A 15911-nucleotide genomic window follows, 5' to 3' on the forward strand; every position below is an offset into this window, starting at 1 on the left:
TCGCTACACAATGCTACACATGGGACTACAAAACCAGGAAAGCACGCCAGCTCTTGATCATCGTAGCTCCTTCCCCACCGCCGGCATGATTTATCTAACAACAACATCACCTACTCATCCCTTCCCATCCTATCTGTAAGAATATTGCCCATCTAGCGCCCATCCACTAGCCCTACCCAATCCCACTCCCCTCCCCAAAATTCTCACCGAGTTCTCGTTTGACGCGTGCCACGTCGTCCAGGTCAAGTCGTACGTTGGTGCACGTGGACCGGAACACTGCCGGTGGTGCTGAGGGGTCGTGTGCTGTGCCCACCTCCCTGCCGGCCGCCCAGCCGTCACCAGCCATGACCACCGCGGCCAGATCCTCCAGTCGGAGAGTGAGCTTGTCCTGGATCGCGAGCACCTCATCCTGTGGGGAAGAGGGAGGAGTGTCAGATCAGGAGAGAGTGGGTGGGTGAGTGAGTGAGTGAGTGAGTGAGTGAGTGAGTGAGAGAGAGAGAGAGAGAGAGAGAGAGAGAGAGAGAGAGAGAGAGAGAGGGAGAGGGAGAGGGAGAGGGAGAGAAAGAGAGAAAGAAAAAGAGAAAGACAGAGAGGAGAGGGAGAGAGGGAGAGAGGGATAGGGAGAGGGAGAGGGGGAGGGAAAGAAAGAAACGGAGAGATAAGAGAGGGGAGAGAAACAGAGCGTATCACCATGACCGATGGCAATGGAGTCGAGGGCGGTTGAGAACAGATACTAAGCCGATGACGGACTGGTAAGCCCACATATTTTTCCAGCAGTATTTGGAATGCCGACAGACATAAGCACAAAATATGGCATGAATTACACATGACGGAACAAACGACTTCGTAGTAGTTAAGCACTGACCAATGACGTAACGTGTACGCGAACAAGTCTGCCTGGACATAACATATATTAAGCTGTGCAATGTGCATACATTAGCGTGCACCATCCGCTCGAACAGTGAAAGTCAACAAAGAACAACAAAAAAATATGCATGTCTACTACACGGTACGAAAAGGCACACTCTTGGTTTGTACAACAGTCAACAATGCCAATGGATTCATCCCGGTTGAGCCCATCACAAGGCCTTGACTTTCGTTCGTGCACGAATTCGTTCTACACGAGCGATATTCAGATAAGCCTGGGAAGTTCCAAATGATAATAATGATGGCGCCTGCAAGGAAGCCCATCACAACAATGCTCCCAGATAGCATGCACGATAAATGTGGTGAACAACGTATTCCGTTAGACACTATTTAGCAAGCAGCATGTTATGTAGCTATTATCCTCAGTGAAGGTTACCACTTTGTAAACTTGAATTATTTTATTTTAAATGTACTTTACCACACTTAAAGCTAGGACGCTTTACGCCGGTGGTTGCATAAAACCGTGAATAGTGCACGAGAAGGGGGGGGGGGTCAATTTAGATATAAACACGTCACTGACTTACTCAGCACCAGGTGTCTGGACAACGCCAAATTGGGTCGATACATCGATTCCGCTCGCCTAGCTATTTCGTCGGCAGTTCACCGACGCAGGGGGCCTTCCCTTACCCTAACTCAATGACACAGATCCATTGACACGGTGTCACAAACACAGTGTCAGTGACATGACTAGATTGCCACGTTAGTGACACGTCACCGACATGGATAAGTGATACGACTTCAGTGACACAGTTCCCGGGACGCTGCGACGTCGGTCATCGCAGGATCAGCTGACAGCCCCCCCCCCCCGCCCCCGGGACGGGGGGCGGTGACCTTGACCTACTCCACTACCCAACCAGCCGCGCCCGGTCAACAGCGACTGCGCACAGGGTCGAAAGGTCACCGCTACCGCCGACGTGGCTGCTTTCGTGGCGATAGGCCTGGTCACATGACAGCCAACAATGCAGGCCATGGGGACGGTGCAAGTGGATAGTACCGACTTATACGGTTATATATTCTTTGATGAGGTGCATGCAATGAGACGTGTTTGTGACGTGTTTCTGCAAATAACATGAAACGTGAGTTCCGATAATAAAAGTTTGGTAGAGGTTTTAAGCTTCTGGCTCGCACGTTTACTGTTAAGGTTAGAATTAAAATTTACACGGAAAATGTGACGTGTCAAATACATAATGAAGTTATCTTTATGATTCATGAGTTGATTTATTGCCGCCCGCCTGCCTGAGTGAAAAACTGGAATGGACTGTAGAGCTGGACCCTGCACTATCTCAAATCACATTGAGCAACAATGACCCAGCCACTCGTCGGGACTGTATCACCCAGTGAGGTCTATGTTTAGCCCACCTGATTATTAACGCACTGCAAAGTATGCACACACACGATCCACGTCAGTACAACAACCAATGTGTAAGCGATCCCGATTAAAAGGGCCGGCAAACGAGCTATAAATGTGCCGACTCGTGCCATGTGATGACGCGATACATAAGAACATCGGTCTCTAAATTTCACCCGTACGGAAAACATGTTTACTTACAACATAGGCGCGGGAACCAGGCGCGTAACCACGAATCTGAAGTTACTGGGGACCACATGGAGGGCCGCGAATACCAAATATGATATTTCAGGATCAGCCTTCGCCGGAATGCGTGTGTGTGTGTGTGTGAAGGGGGAAGAGGGTGGGGGCGTTTTTGGCCACACCTGCCAACTTTTTTTGCGCATGTAAGGAAAACCGCGGCGCGCACCGCCGTGAAACTTGGTATAGCTTATGATATATCAATTTCGCATCGTGTGTGAAAATTTTGACCCCAAGTCACCTAAGGTCAGGTCACCAGGGCAGGACAAGTAAAGTAACCATGCCTCTAAAAACTTTGTGACTTTGTCATTCCTATAGTTTACATCCCAGAAGTTTGAAACTCGAGCTTTTACGTGAGGAAATCAGTATGAAAAATTCGTATACCTATCTCAAAGTTTTCACATCGGTGACCTAATGTCAGGTCAATTTTACGACCTCTTCATTATAGGTCATTGGGAGGAAATTGAAATACTTTTCTTTTGGCCGAAAACACATTCAAAAACCGTGACACAGGTAAACATGACACACTGAACCGGAAAATTGCACCTGTGACCCCTCAATGCCCCTCAGCTCATCTTAGGTCATGAAACATCTCCAACAGTTTTTTACCACAACATTAGGTAGAAACATGCTAAAGCGCTGAAAACAGCATGAATGTGTTCAGCTCAACAATACCAATCAAATGGCATGCAACATGACCTTTTCCCTGACCAGGGGTCAAATTTTAAAGTTGACCTTTTCAGGTCAACTTATAGTTCATTCGACACGTCTCGACGAGACAAACGCGATGCCGGTAAAATCAGCGTCATACAAGTTTTAAGTCCAAAGCTATGATGCAAAAACCTTTTCCGCAAAAACGCCAGCCTGAAAGCTAAAACGTTGACCTTAGGTCAAGTCTGCGAGCATTACTCAGAAATGCTTTTGAAAGCGCTATCGAATGCGCTTTCCCGCAGCATTGCAACTCTATTGGTTCCTGACTTATGCGCCGATTTGTGAAAAGTTGTCAAAATTTGGAACAAAATTTCGTGAAAATTTTACAGTTGGTGACCTGTAGTGACCTCAGCTATGACCTGATAAAAAAATGATGTAGGTAATTCTGGAAGATACTGTAGCGAGCTATCTGTTGCTTTTCACTTCGTCTTTCTAGCTTGCTTACTTTCCGATATAACCTGGTGTGGCCAAAAAGCCCCCCCCCCCCCCACCATGGCGAAGTTGGCTGAGAGGCCCACCCGGGTGCTGGTTAAACAAAACATCCATAGTTTTGTCTTACGTTGACTACATCTTTTCACGTCGATTTAGAGACAATATGTCGCTATTTAAGCAAATTGAGGTCGTCAGTTTTACTGGGGACGGTCCCCAGTAACCCAAAAGCTACTGGGGACCGGTCCCCAGTGTCCCCAGTGGTGGTTACGCGTCTGGCGGGAACCGGGGGGGGGGAGTGGGGCAGCTTGCCCCGCCCCCTATCTCTGGGGCCGTGGGGGCGGTGCCCCCACAACTGACGGAATATCGCACTTTTTTGCAAATGTTTTCTTCTTTGATGAGAAAGCCAAGGGATGAAAATTAAGCGGCCTAAAACCGGTGAGAAAACTAGATTTGGGGGGTACCCTAGGTTGATCTCTATTCCCCCCCCCCCCCAGTCTGAAAGTAGTTCCCGCGCCCCTGACTTACAATGCAGCCTAGCCCAGCCCGGCTCAATCAGACCTATGGTATAAGCACATAGCATTGGTGTTCAATATAGTGGGATTCAGAACGGAGCCATATCATTTGTCATTGCTGATTCCGCGGCAGGGTTGAGGCAGTAAATCAGCCCGACCCCGCCACCGTATAGCCCGGGAATCGGTCATCATGTGACAAGAAATGACCCACACAACATGACCCACATGGAGACAGGCCACCCTGAATGCTACTTATTGCTTATACTAGTTCAGTCAGAACGGCAAACCACAAGACATATAATGAAAATATCCAACAGGATGCAATTAATACATTAATGTAAAATTGTCATATGCACCGGAAACTATAACAGCTAATGCTATGCTACCACTGCTGCTTTTCAAAGACAGCAAGGATAACCCACCAATTCCTGGGAAACGGCACCTAAACTTCAAACTTTATGACAGAACGCCCACAAATAAAACTGACCAGTTTTCCCACCCCTGGTCTTTGAGTCCACAAAGTCTCAGCCAGAAATGTTCAGACATTCTCCAGCAACCACAAGGAATGAATTACTGCAGTAGCGGCATCGATCTACTAAAGCCGGCTTTACACTGTACCTCACATATAGGCGAGCTCGTGTGAACATGGCAAGTGTCGTGACAGGAGAAAATATCGTGCGAAGTATGGCAGACTACGCACTACCGATTATATAACATCATAGGCTGCTACATGATCGATCCTCGATCAGTTCACAAATAACAGGGCGAACAGGCTAGGGGTTTATAAAAGTCCACTGCCTTTTCAATAACTGGCACGCATTAGCCATCGCTTTGAAACGATCCGCTATGCTTTCTACAAGGTCTCACCAAGAATGATCTAAGCATTCGGTGTACGTACATTAATGAGCAGACTTACAATTATGCCAAAGGGTAATTAGAACGACAAGGAGGCCTCCAAGGGCTCACATTGTACCCAAAGGACATACTCAACTTTACCAATAACTTCCGGGGTGAACGGGTTCAATGTTACCTATCCTCGGACCTCAATACAGAACCCTACTGTCGGTCGTAATGTTGCGCAAAACGTAGGACAACGAAATAAAACGCATCATTACGAGTCATCCGACAGTTACAGTATACGAACTCCAAGTCCACAACCCAATTCTAGACGGAACTGGTGCTTGGTTACCTGACATAGCTATAGGCAACATTTATGGGTTCCTGCTGCCTGGAGAATGCATCAGATGAAGGCTAACATCATGCATCTTACAGGATAGTCATACATTGAGTTAATTGACAGACATAATGTCCTTACATTGCTACCTTATTTGTTTCCAAACATGTCTATTGTCGTATACTATCAACCTGATCTGGTCAGAATGACATTATTTTTGGCAGCGACAAACGTTTTCCAGAGACGGTAAAGCCGTCCATATTTTTCCGTCATGCTTCCTCGGTGGCATGTCCTGTATGAGACCATCAAGTCTCAGCTATCGCCGAGGTCATATTCGGCTAAGAAAACCAGTTTTTGCACCGCATTCCCTATGGGATGCCACGGGCGAATTCGGAGAACCACACAGCCCAAACCGGACGGCGGTAGTGCAACGTATGAAGCGGTCTTCAACAGGCATTTAACATATGAACAAATAGTCTCAAGTTCTTTAGCCAAGTGAAAGCTGAATGGGATGAAACAATTCGGATAAACATGCATTTTAAATGATTTAGTGCTTGCTGTTTGTGAAGCGTCTTATCCAATTATTCTATTTCGACAAGTTAAACAAAAAATTTGGTATTGATGTGAACAAGGCCTGCGGCCGAAACATCCTTCAAAACAAAAATATACATGATTGTAAAACGGAAATATCGCAACAAGGTAACTCAAAACAGATCAAATATGAAATGATACGAGCACTGCAGATTGATTGTCACATGAATTTGCGCCTACCGGTCACAAATTAGAATCAGGCAGTTGCATCAGCGCCAGTGCCGTACAAAGTACCATACAAGGTCCCGATAATTCGACACGGTGCACCCGGAAATACATTGAGCAATCACGCTCCCTTGATTTGACACCGCCTATCGTGTGACGTAGGGGAGACCCGGGAGGTATGGGCCCCCTGGAGGTATGGGCCATCGCAGTTTTGAAGAAGTGTTGCGTATTTTTACACATTTGACCGCGTAAATTGGTAGCAGTCATTCCGTTATACAACCCACATGATTTCCAAAATCTTCCTCAGTCATCTTTGGGAATGAGCGGTGATAAAGCGTTTTTGCCCTCTTCGAGTAAAATATGGTGCATACAGAAAATTCGTTATAAATTTGAAACAGGCTCCTTCTATGATGTCAGACCATCGCTAACATAAAGTTTAAAGCATGCAAATTAAGCCTGGATAGACAATTTGAAGCTTTCTTGCAAGATTATGAGCTGAGATGCCACGCACATTCTGGCGTCCTAACCGGGAGGTTCGGGCCACCCACCCACCCCCGGTGATCCTAAATCAATAAACTGATGCTTTCATTGAATGTCCTCTTCAATAAGTTTTATTTTTGTCGCACAAGGTCGAAAATTTAACTACAAATTCCATTCGAACAGAAAATATGATTTCTTATTTCATGGAGCATGATTGAGAATACCAAAATACATATGTGCCCAAGTGACCTCCATGAGGTAAGCTGTTGGCCGCTTATACGGTTCCTGGGCTCTAAGAGATATCAAGGTAGATACCAGCTGCGAGTATTGTTTTCATTGTCGATAAAAGAATATGAAACATGACACCGGCCAATACCTCCCGGGCCATGGCCCATACCTCCCGGTGTATTTTGGTGGATCGAAAAAGCGCATGATTTATTGAAAGCTATCTCGAGACAAAATATTTGATCTCAGATGCCTAATATCAGGCACACTTTGCAGGCGAAAGGCAATTTCACGTACACAGAGTGAAAACCCGGGTCTAGCCACTGCCCACTGGAAGAAAATTGCCTTTTCACAAAACCGGCCCATACCTCCCGGGTCTCCCCTACCGATGACCTCATCCTGAAAACGCCAGAGCTAAAGCATCGAACCAATGCCCGTTATGATACCACTATTTCGGTAGAGGACAGCACACACATTTTTCTGATCCAGCCCGTGGTTGTAAAGTTGGTGATAGTTGACCGATGTCGAATAACAAAGCCACTTTCTCGTGTCGGAACCAATGCACCATGCAAATACGGCGCCCATGATTCAGCAAAACCGGCGGCCGATGTCTCGCCGATGATTCGTCGAATTCGGGCTGCCAGTGCAGAGCCGAGAAGTGCGAGTCATCAGAGTATCCCCTTGCTGGTAACCAGCGAGGGCTCATCGCCGGGTAGATCGGTCCTAACTCGACAGAGTGGATTCACTCAGCGCAGCGGGTCAGTGAGGTAGGGATTCGACCGCAACTAGAGGTGGCAAAAGATGAAAATTTTGGGAACCAGACTCGAACCAGACCCGGCTGAACATTTCTGGAACCAGTCGGACCCGGTCTTAGTTGGAACCGGAACCAGTTGGACCCGTTCCCCAAAAGTCAATTAATACTAACTACTTGTAGGAATCATTAGTTGCATCATGTAAAACAGTCTATTTCCCACTGGGAATACTCATGAGCTATTGTGTGCAAAGAAACATTCACTTAATTCCCTTCATATTTTGTAATAATGTGTAGTGAGCAAGATGTATAGTTTATGGTAGGACCCGGTTGGACCCGTCAGAAAAATTTCCAGGAACCGGTCTGGACCCATATGGGTCCAGACTGGTTCTTTGGACCGGGTCCTCGGGTCCACAATTTGCCACCTCTAACCGCAACAGACTCGAATACTGCCGTCGTGGACCGGGCGGATCCCGGGAATAACTGCAGGGCGCAGACATGCTAGTCGACGATAGCAGCAGTGAGCAGTCGTCACACCGTTCCACATCTGGGGTTGAGCCGTGTTCGGCGAAATGCGAAACGGAGCTGAATACAGCCAGCAGCTCTCGAGTTAGGGTAATAATGAGAAATGAGTGGTGTGGATGAGGTGCAACGTAATTTAAATACAATTTCATTGGTTTACCAATCATTTTGATTATTTTGCTAATGGCAAATGACAGTCAACGAACAGATCTAATTGTATCAGCAATGAACGGGCGGGGGAAAATCGTGATGAAATTTACATCACCAGAAAGATCGCACTTTGTTATCCGTGATCACATCACACAATGACACGACCATGAATCACCATACGAGTAGAAGCATCGAGTGGATGGGGATTGGGGAATGAGTCTGTGATAGAATAATGAAAGTATAAGGGGCATGGGAATAAGGAAATCACATATAAGAAATAAGGAAAAAGTAGGCCAGAAACTAGACCAGAAACTAGAAGTAGACCAGAAATCAGCCAGAGCAGTAGTGAGTGGATGAAAAGAAGATGTATGTTATAAGCGAAGACAAAAGATAGGAAGATAAAAGGACGAAAGGCGAAGATAAAAGGATAGGAAGAGGGAAGACAGGGTAGGAAGAAGGAAGATCAGGCAGTGTAGATGCAGTGCACACCAGTAACTGGACAGAGCACTGAAGCGTCAGCCCACCAGCCCCATAAACACGCATTCCTCACCCACCGGTGATGGCGTCAGTTGCAAGATACCATCGGAGACCGAGGCAGACGCCGCCTGGCGAAACTGCCCTAATAAAAAGGCACCGTGCCTCCTAACGAGCTGGATGAGCGCACTCAGCACTGATAAATTATTTCGTATGAAAAAATAAATAACACTATTGATCTAATTATAATACGAACGAAGAATGAAAAGGGTAAATAAAGTGAACTTTGAATGAATTATCACATCATAAATGAGCAACATTTCGTTAGACGGTCAGTTATTACAAACCGCACAAAAATAACTATTACTGATAACTACTCAATGCCAAATACGAAAAAATGGCAACCACACACCACCGTGGGGCGTAAGGAAGCCATCACCGGGCAAATCTCACAATAAGCGCTCTTAACACGGGGGAAGCTATCGACCGTACTGCTACCCCAGTCTAAGGGGTTTGGTGCAGGAGGGGGAAGGGAATAGGGACACTGCTGGCGCTATCGACCTTTGCCGTCAGAAGGGAGAGGGAGGGAATAAACAGCCATGTGTTTAACGGCTCCCGTCCCCTCCACTAACTCGCGCCTATCGCCCCGTGATCTGTGTGGTTCCGCTTCACATGGGAAAAATCGGGGGGCACGGTGACATGGCAGCTGGCACGAATAAAATGGTGTTCGTGCACGATATAAGATTTCACAAAGCAATACGCCAATTAAATAGTGTTTGTAGTAAAAATGTATGTATGTAAATAAAAACATTGCCTTTCCAGTACAACACATTTTCAAAGGTTATATCTGGCTAAAAATTACCTTGGCATAAATCGATAATACATTTAAATCTTCCACCAAGTTTTAAAATTCAAACAATTGAATTGCTGTACGGTCAAACGCAAACGCAAACTTTCCCTTGGGCCCGGCAATTCCTACAGGCTTAGGAAAACGGAAAGAGAGCAGAGCTGACACCAAATTTATCCTATATCAAGACACGCGTGACTTGCGTATGACTCACAGTCCTATTGCAGACCGGTGGACCTGACTGACGAGGACCGACGGGCGCATTACGCAATCACCAAAAGCACGACGCTAACTCGACAATCATCGTAGCACGCTTCCTAGTTGTTGCGTTGACCATTGATCAAAATTTGAGCACTTTTCGAGACACGAACACCACGATGCTTTCGGCGGTCTCAGTGCGAGCTCACTCATTGATCAGCAGCTTGTGCTCAGTCCCCGTGCGACCGGTATACACGGTGCACGAGGGTGGCGGGCGCCGGACCGGCCGCAAAATGAAAAAAATGGCCGCACGAATGGCCGAAGCCATAAGAATATTTTTTATCTCTCTCTCTCTTGAACGTTTATTTACACAAACGTAAAACATATGTACCAACGGTAACAATACTGATATAACTTATCGCGCTGATCGGGCTCTAGAAAAAAAAAAAAAAAAAAAAACGCTATAACGGCGGCATTCACGTAATGCAGTTTACCGCAGCATCGACACCAACGCTTCCCCACGTGCGTGTCTTACCCTGGTCAGGGAACCATAAGAATATCATGGTGCAAGCCGTTCTGACAGCCGATCGTAGCGCATTTTCATTCCAGTACACTGATGGTCATATCCAGTCATATGAAATCAAATTAATATAAATAAATAATCATAAGGTTCATCTATCCCAAAACAAAATATTAAAATTCAACTAATTTTCTACTGACTGACAATTGAACACAAAGCGCTTAAAAAGACAACATCCAAAATTACTAATTTGTTCAAATTGTCATAACAATAGAACAATGTTGAGCATATAAATATTATTGCGTAAAAACTTTTTCAAGACACGACAGGGAACTATTCGGGGGACGCACGCAAACGCCCGCAGCACCGAAATCGGCTGCGGCAAAAAGCACCCCGGCTTTCTTCTGCAACGGATGTTCAAATTCAGCAGGGCGCGGTGCGGGCGATGCCGTCTCTAGCCCGTCTCCGTGTCTCGAGCAACAATGGGCCGGCAGTGAAGCGCCCACCCGACGCCGCCAAGGTCACCAGCACCATCACATGATCGGCAGTGCATTCGGAATGCGCCGCAGCCGAGCGGCAGCAGTGTCGAGACGGACGAGCACCCACCGTGCCGCCGGCTGACCCATCATTTGAAAGACGCCCTAATTTCGTGAATAAGGGGATAGTTGTCAAAACATTTTTATTGTTCTTTTAAATAAATTTGCTACCATCAAATAAGTTCATTTTTTATAGAACAACGAGAAAAATTGAAAAGCATGAGAATCTACTAAAGTAAAAAACTCCCTACCCTCCTTAAAAAATAAAAGTTAAACAAGTTAAAGTATAACGAGTAAAAGTTAAAGTATAACGATGACGAAATTTTCATGAAAGATAATCCTTTTCGACACCAGCACACGATTTTCATCAAACATAAAAATGTATTAGGCACCAAATAGGCGAATGGAGCTCAATAAGCTTTGTAAATTACGAAGCAAGAGTGACGTGACACTATTCGCTCCCCCTACTAAAATCAATGGAGTTCAAGTGGGCCCCAGCCAATAAGGGTCCAATTACACAACGTATGTGATACAAGAGAAAACACGGGTCATGCATGCTAACGGGCAGCTTTAGCACTAATATACGAGGGCCATTTGAACCGGCGACATGGAAATTTCCAGCACACGGCGCAGTTCTCTCTCAACTCAATGAGCAGCAATAAGTGCATCAAGTCATTCAGCTACTTAATAGTGTTCCCGCTCCACCCCCTGTCGATGAGCTCATCCATTCTGGAGTGAATAACACCTCTGAACTGGTCGACCTGAAACTTTGACTATCTGCATTCCCACCAGTGCGCGCAGCCGCCCTAAATACCATCCTTCCTAAGCGAGTACCGGGCAGCAGCTGGGGCGCGGTGTTTTAGCAGAGCTCACTATCCATCTCACTTCTCAGTGCTCACCTCACGGGGAGTGAGGCCCAGCCTCATTCTAACCGCCGCGCCGGGGGCGGCTGTAAAATAGCCGACTGGCCGCAGACAACCACACATGGTGGGAGGCACCGCGGAGTGGCCGAGCGACCGGCAGACGAAACGGGGCAAACGGTGACCAACTCTCATAAGCATAGGAAAGAATTTTGTTCGTAATATAATAGCGCAGGAAAATTGGATGCTGATAACTTATTGTGGCGCTCAATCGCGGGCCACTAGCATCTAACACTTAACAGAGGAGTTTTTAATGGCTAATCATATGGATGGGATAAAAGTCCAAAATTATTTTTTCTTTTCTTTGTCCTGGCATGAAACTCATGTCGCCATTATATGCGTATAAACGTTTTATCGGTCCCTATACAGCGATAAAAAACCGTGCATTTGTAAATGAATTGAAAGTGCCTCCTAAGTTTTGTAATTCAAATAAAAATTTATGCATCAATGAATAACCACGCAGCATGGTGTTGTGCTGTGACATGACAGACTGAACTTATCTTTATCAGTGGTTCGAACTTCACAGTCTTTGTTCAGGCATATCGCGCACGAGTGGCGAGGAACGTAAGTAAGTATATACTGTTAAAAAAGTGGGTCCGATTACCACTATCTCATAATACCAATAGGTAGCATGCAACATGAATGACAGGTGTAATAAGGGATATATAACAGTAAGCAATAATCTGGGGAAAGTCGAACGAATGCATCCGTTTTGGTCTTTGTAGCCAAAATGACTGAGTTGTCACGAAAATGGGAAGGCAATAATGACGGACTCGCTTCTTGCCGTTGGCTGTTTACCTAAATATTACGGTGAAAATCATAAACGACGTTGTATCCATGCACTAGGTAAGGATGATCATCAAATCATTAGGATAGTTGTTTCTTGATTCAATAACGTTTAATTCACCAATGTAATTGGGTATTATTATGACGAATGGCTAGTGTCGGGCACCCCACCCGCTGATGAGGGCAGCAGGCGAGACACAGCTGCTCCTCATGCAGCTACAATTCACCACGTGGCCTATACCAGGGTGACCCCATTTACGGCGTCAGCAGTAGATCCCAGGATTAACTTAATGAGGGGGTCGAGAAAAGACATCAATTCGAATTTAATTGTGCTCATCAAGACAAGCGCAATTTTCGTTTTCAGTGGCCCTGACTTGCGATTATGCTAACACGTAAGATGGCACACAATATTATAATTTGGAAAGGAATTTATTTAAGAAGGATCAAAATCTCAGTCTGAGCCATTTCAGAACTGACGGCAGAGGATAACCATGGCAGTCACGACATTCATTGGAATCATAACAAATGATTCGCCAGATAACAACGATGTCCATCAGAAGCATCTCATTTCCATCTGGATAAGTGGTTCGAAGCACGAGATTCCTGCACACTGGACTCTATGCCAGGGATGCAATGAGACGCTTAAATTTTTTTTCCAAAACGTTACAAACAAGATGACTCGCTCAAACAAGTTGACACAGCTGAAATGAACTCGCAAAAAAGTAGGTACGCTCCGACGCAAACAGAAACACTAATCGCCACGCCATTATGTGAAAGGTTTTTGATGTCAATACAATACAATACAATACAAACACGATTTTGCCATGTCTACTGCCCAGCGTTGCCTTTCAGTAATTAAAGCACAACTGGACCATTCACTTCAGCATGGGACAACATTACATCACACTGCGCGTCCACGCTAGTTACCATGGCGATTGCCATCCTTCCAGCACCATCTGGCCGGGAAAGTGGGTCTTTGGTCGGAGTCGGAACGGCAGCGCGCCGGCTCTCCATAAATCTGTCACGGATGGGCCCGGGCGCCCCGGAATCCCTCCGATGCACCGCTCGGCGGGCGGACGGTAAAACAGACTCGAGATTGGAGAGCCTTCAGAGTGCAGTCCAAGTACCGTCGGACCTTGAAACACGGCAGCGCCATCGGTAGAGCTGGCGCAAATGTGAAGGATAACAGCGTGCCTCCTAAGATTAGCGGCATTATGTTTTTGTCACATGTTGACACAGGCAATGAATACAGTCAAGAAAAGACAGAAAATGAGCTTACTCCAAGACAAATCATGACTACAGACAAGAGAAGTCAGAAAATGGACCTATTCCAAGATAGAAACATGACTGAGGAAATATAATTACACTAATATAATTACACTTGATATTCAAGTACCTATACCTAAGCCTAAAATATCAGGCACTTTAATTAACATCATCGCTAATTATTCATGCATATTTGGCATTTTTCATCATTGCTAGGTTTCTTCAAAGAATTAAGTATTAACTGACATCTAAGTGAAAGCATAAACTCCGTAAATAAACATCGCTGCTGCTGACTGCATATCTGTTCCCTATTATTATCACAGAGGCCCAGGCAGCGGAGCCTCCGACGAGTTGCCCAACCGGCCAATACCGGGCGCACCACTTTCAACCAGTCTGATATTCGAGCTTATGCAACGACCACTACCGCCCCTCCACACACTGCCGAGCGCTTGATTGAGACGCACAAGGTCAATCCGAGAATTGTAGCCCGACATGCAAACCCGGGGAGTAATTAGCCAATGTGTTGCATCATGGCGGATTTTGTTTAGTTCTCGGGCGATTTACATACGATGAAGGTGTCAGTCGCCACGAGAGCAGTGACTTGAACCAGAGCCAAGCGTCCGACGTCCGAACACATCCGTTAGTAATTGGATTGGATGAGAGATGGAGCTGGTTCAGCTGAAGTGGAATTAGCTGGCATGGTATAACGTTTCCGGCTGCAAACCTATGCTTCAAGTTCATTCAAATATATTATTTCAATAAAAGTAGCAACAGTTTTAGTTTTACTAAAGTACCTGCCTATTGGTTACATATTTCCCCAATGAACTGTGCTCACTTCACCGGAAAAGGAATATTTTGTGTTTACGGCAAAAGCAGGAGACACCAAACAATGCCTAAAACACTACACGGTCATGAGAAGGTATATCGCAGTCATGAGTATTTACTAGTTCACAACAATAAGCCAGTGCCACAGACCACGCTGTGCTCGAGAAGTTTCGCAACTGCTGCGACCCTGACAGAATAGCCGGCGCGACCCTGACAAATTCAGACCTCCGAGGTCGGCAGCACCGACCGTCTCCATGTGGCACCAATAAACCAACGAAATGATACCAAAGCGAAAGGTCAGCTTTCCACGGTTAATTAGGTATGAACAGCATAAGCATAGAATGAGGACCCAGGATCCCACAGTAAATGAACTTCGGACAAATGCCCACATTTAAGTGCTTAGTGTAACTTCGAATACTGAAAGTTAGGCAAATATACATGATGTTCATGGCCTGAATTCAAAAGCATTCGTTACATAAATAACAATTAAGAACAAAGCAGTCTAGAGTCAAAACAATCTACTATATAGAATAGCAGTTTTGCACCGCACCGCGTGTCCGTCCACGGCTGCGTCAAAAAGTCGAGACTAATCGGCGAGTCACACGTAGCATTTCCAAGAAGGTTAAACAATTAACAAACATTACCCGTCGTGTACTGAAGACCTCAAAGCAGATTACTCTCGTATGTCCGCAATGTACCAACCAGAACCAACTGCGCATTTTATCTGCATTGTTACATGGCGTCTGATAACATTCCGATCCCCACCCGGAGTGAGCACGAGGGCACCCATTCCGCCGTGTCTTTGTCTTCCCCTCCCTCCCTTCCGAGCACTGCACTGGACAGCCGCCAGGCGGCACCACTGGAGACCTTGGCCCATTCACCCGGCTGCCGAAATGGGTGTACCGCGCGGACCGCCACCGTTGGGCCACTGTCGGGCGCATCTGGAGTTACCCCGTTCAGCAATGAGAGAGCGATCAGAGACGGCCGGCGACGCGCCTGGTTGGACCGCTGATCCGACTGGAGAGAGCCTGGGCCTGAGACAATGAGACATTGCTGGGACGGGGCCTTTAGGGGGTTCGTCTCCCACCTCCGTCCCTGTCTGACCGTGCAACAGCCCCCGCCCGCGGCCGGCGGTCACTTGGCCGCCTCGTGAAACAGCAGTAGCGTCGCACCTGATCGACTCGAACCGCGACTGTACGGAGGTCGATAAAATACTCGGCCAAGAGGATTACATAAACCGTATCAATGTAGATGTCTAGAAAAATACGACACATGATTACGATTGATAAAATACGTGGAGCGCGATAACAA

The 15911-nt window shown here is 46.3% G+C and overlaps 1 protein-coding gene across 1 annotated transcript in view; it reads right to left on the reverse strand.

Moving 5' to 3' along the window:
* Positions 1-15911, reverse strand: part of LOC122383559 (AT-rich interactive domain-containing protein 5B-like) — a 48489-nt gene that overhangs the window by 22061 nt on the left and 10517 nt on the right. Inside the window, exon 3 of the mRNA XM_043370083.1 lies at positions 208-409. Within this exon, the coding sequence (XP_043226018.1) occupies positions 208-409 (202 nt within the window). The remainder of the gene's footprint in view (positions 1-207; positions 410-15911) is intronic.

Source organism: Amphibalanus amphitrite, unplaced genomic scaffold, assembly GCF_019059575.1.
Source record: "Amphibalanus amphitrite isolate SeventyFive unplaced genomic scaffold, NRLGWU_Aamphi_draft 000167F_arrow, whole genome shotgun sequence".
In the NCBI taxonomy this organism is placed as follows: Eukaryota; Metazoa; Arthropoda; class Thecostraca; order Balanomorpha; family Balanidae; genus Amphibalanus; species Amphibalanus amphitrite.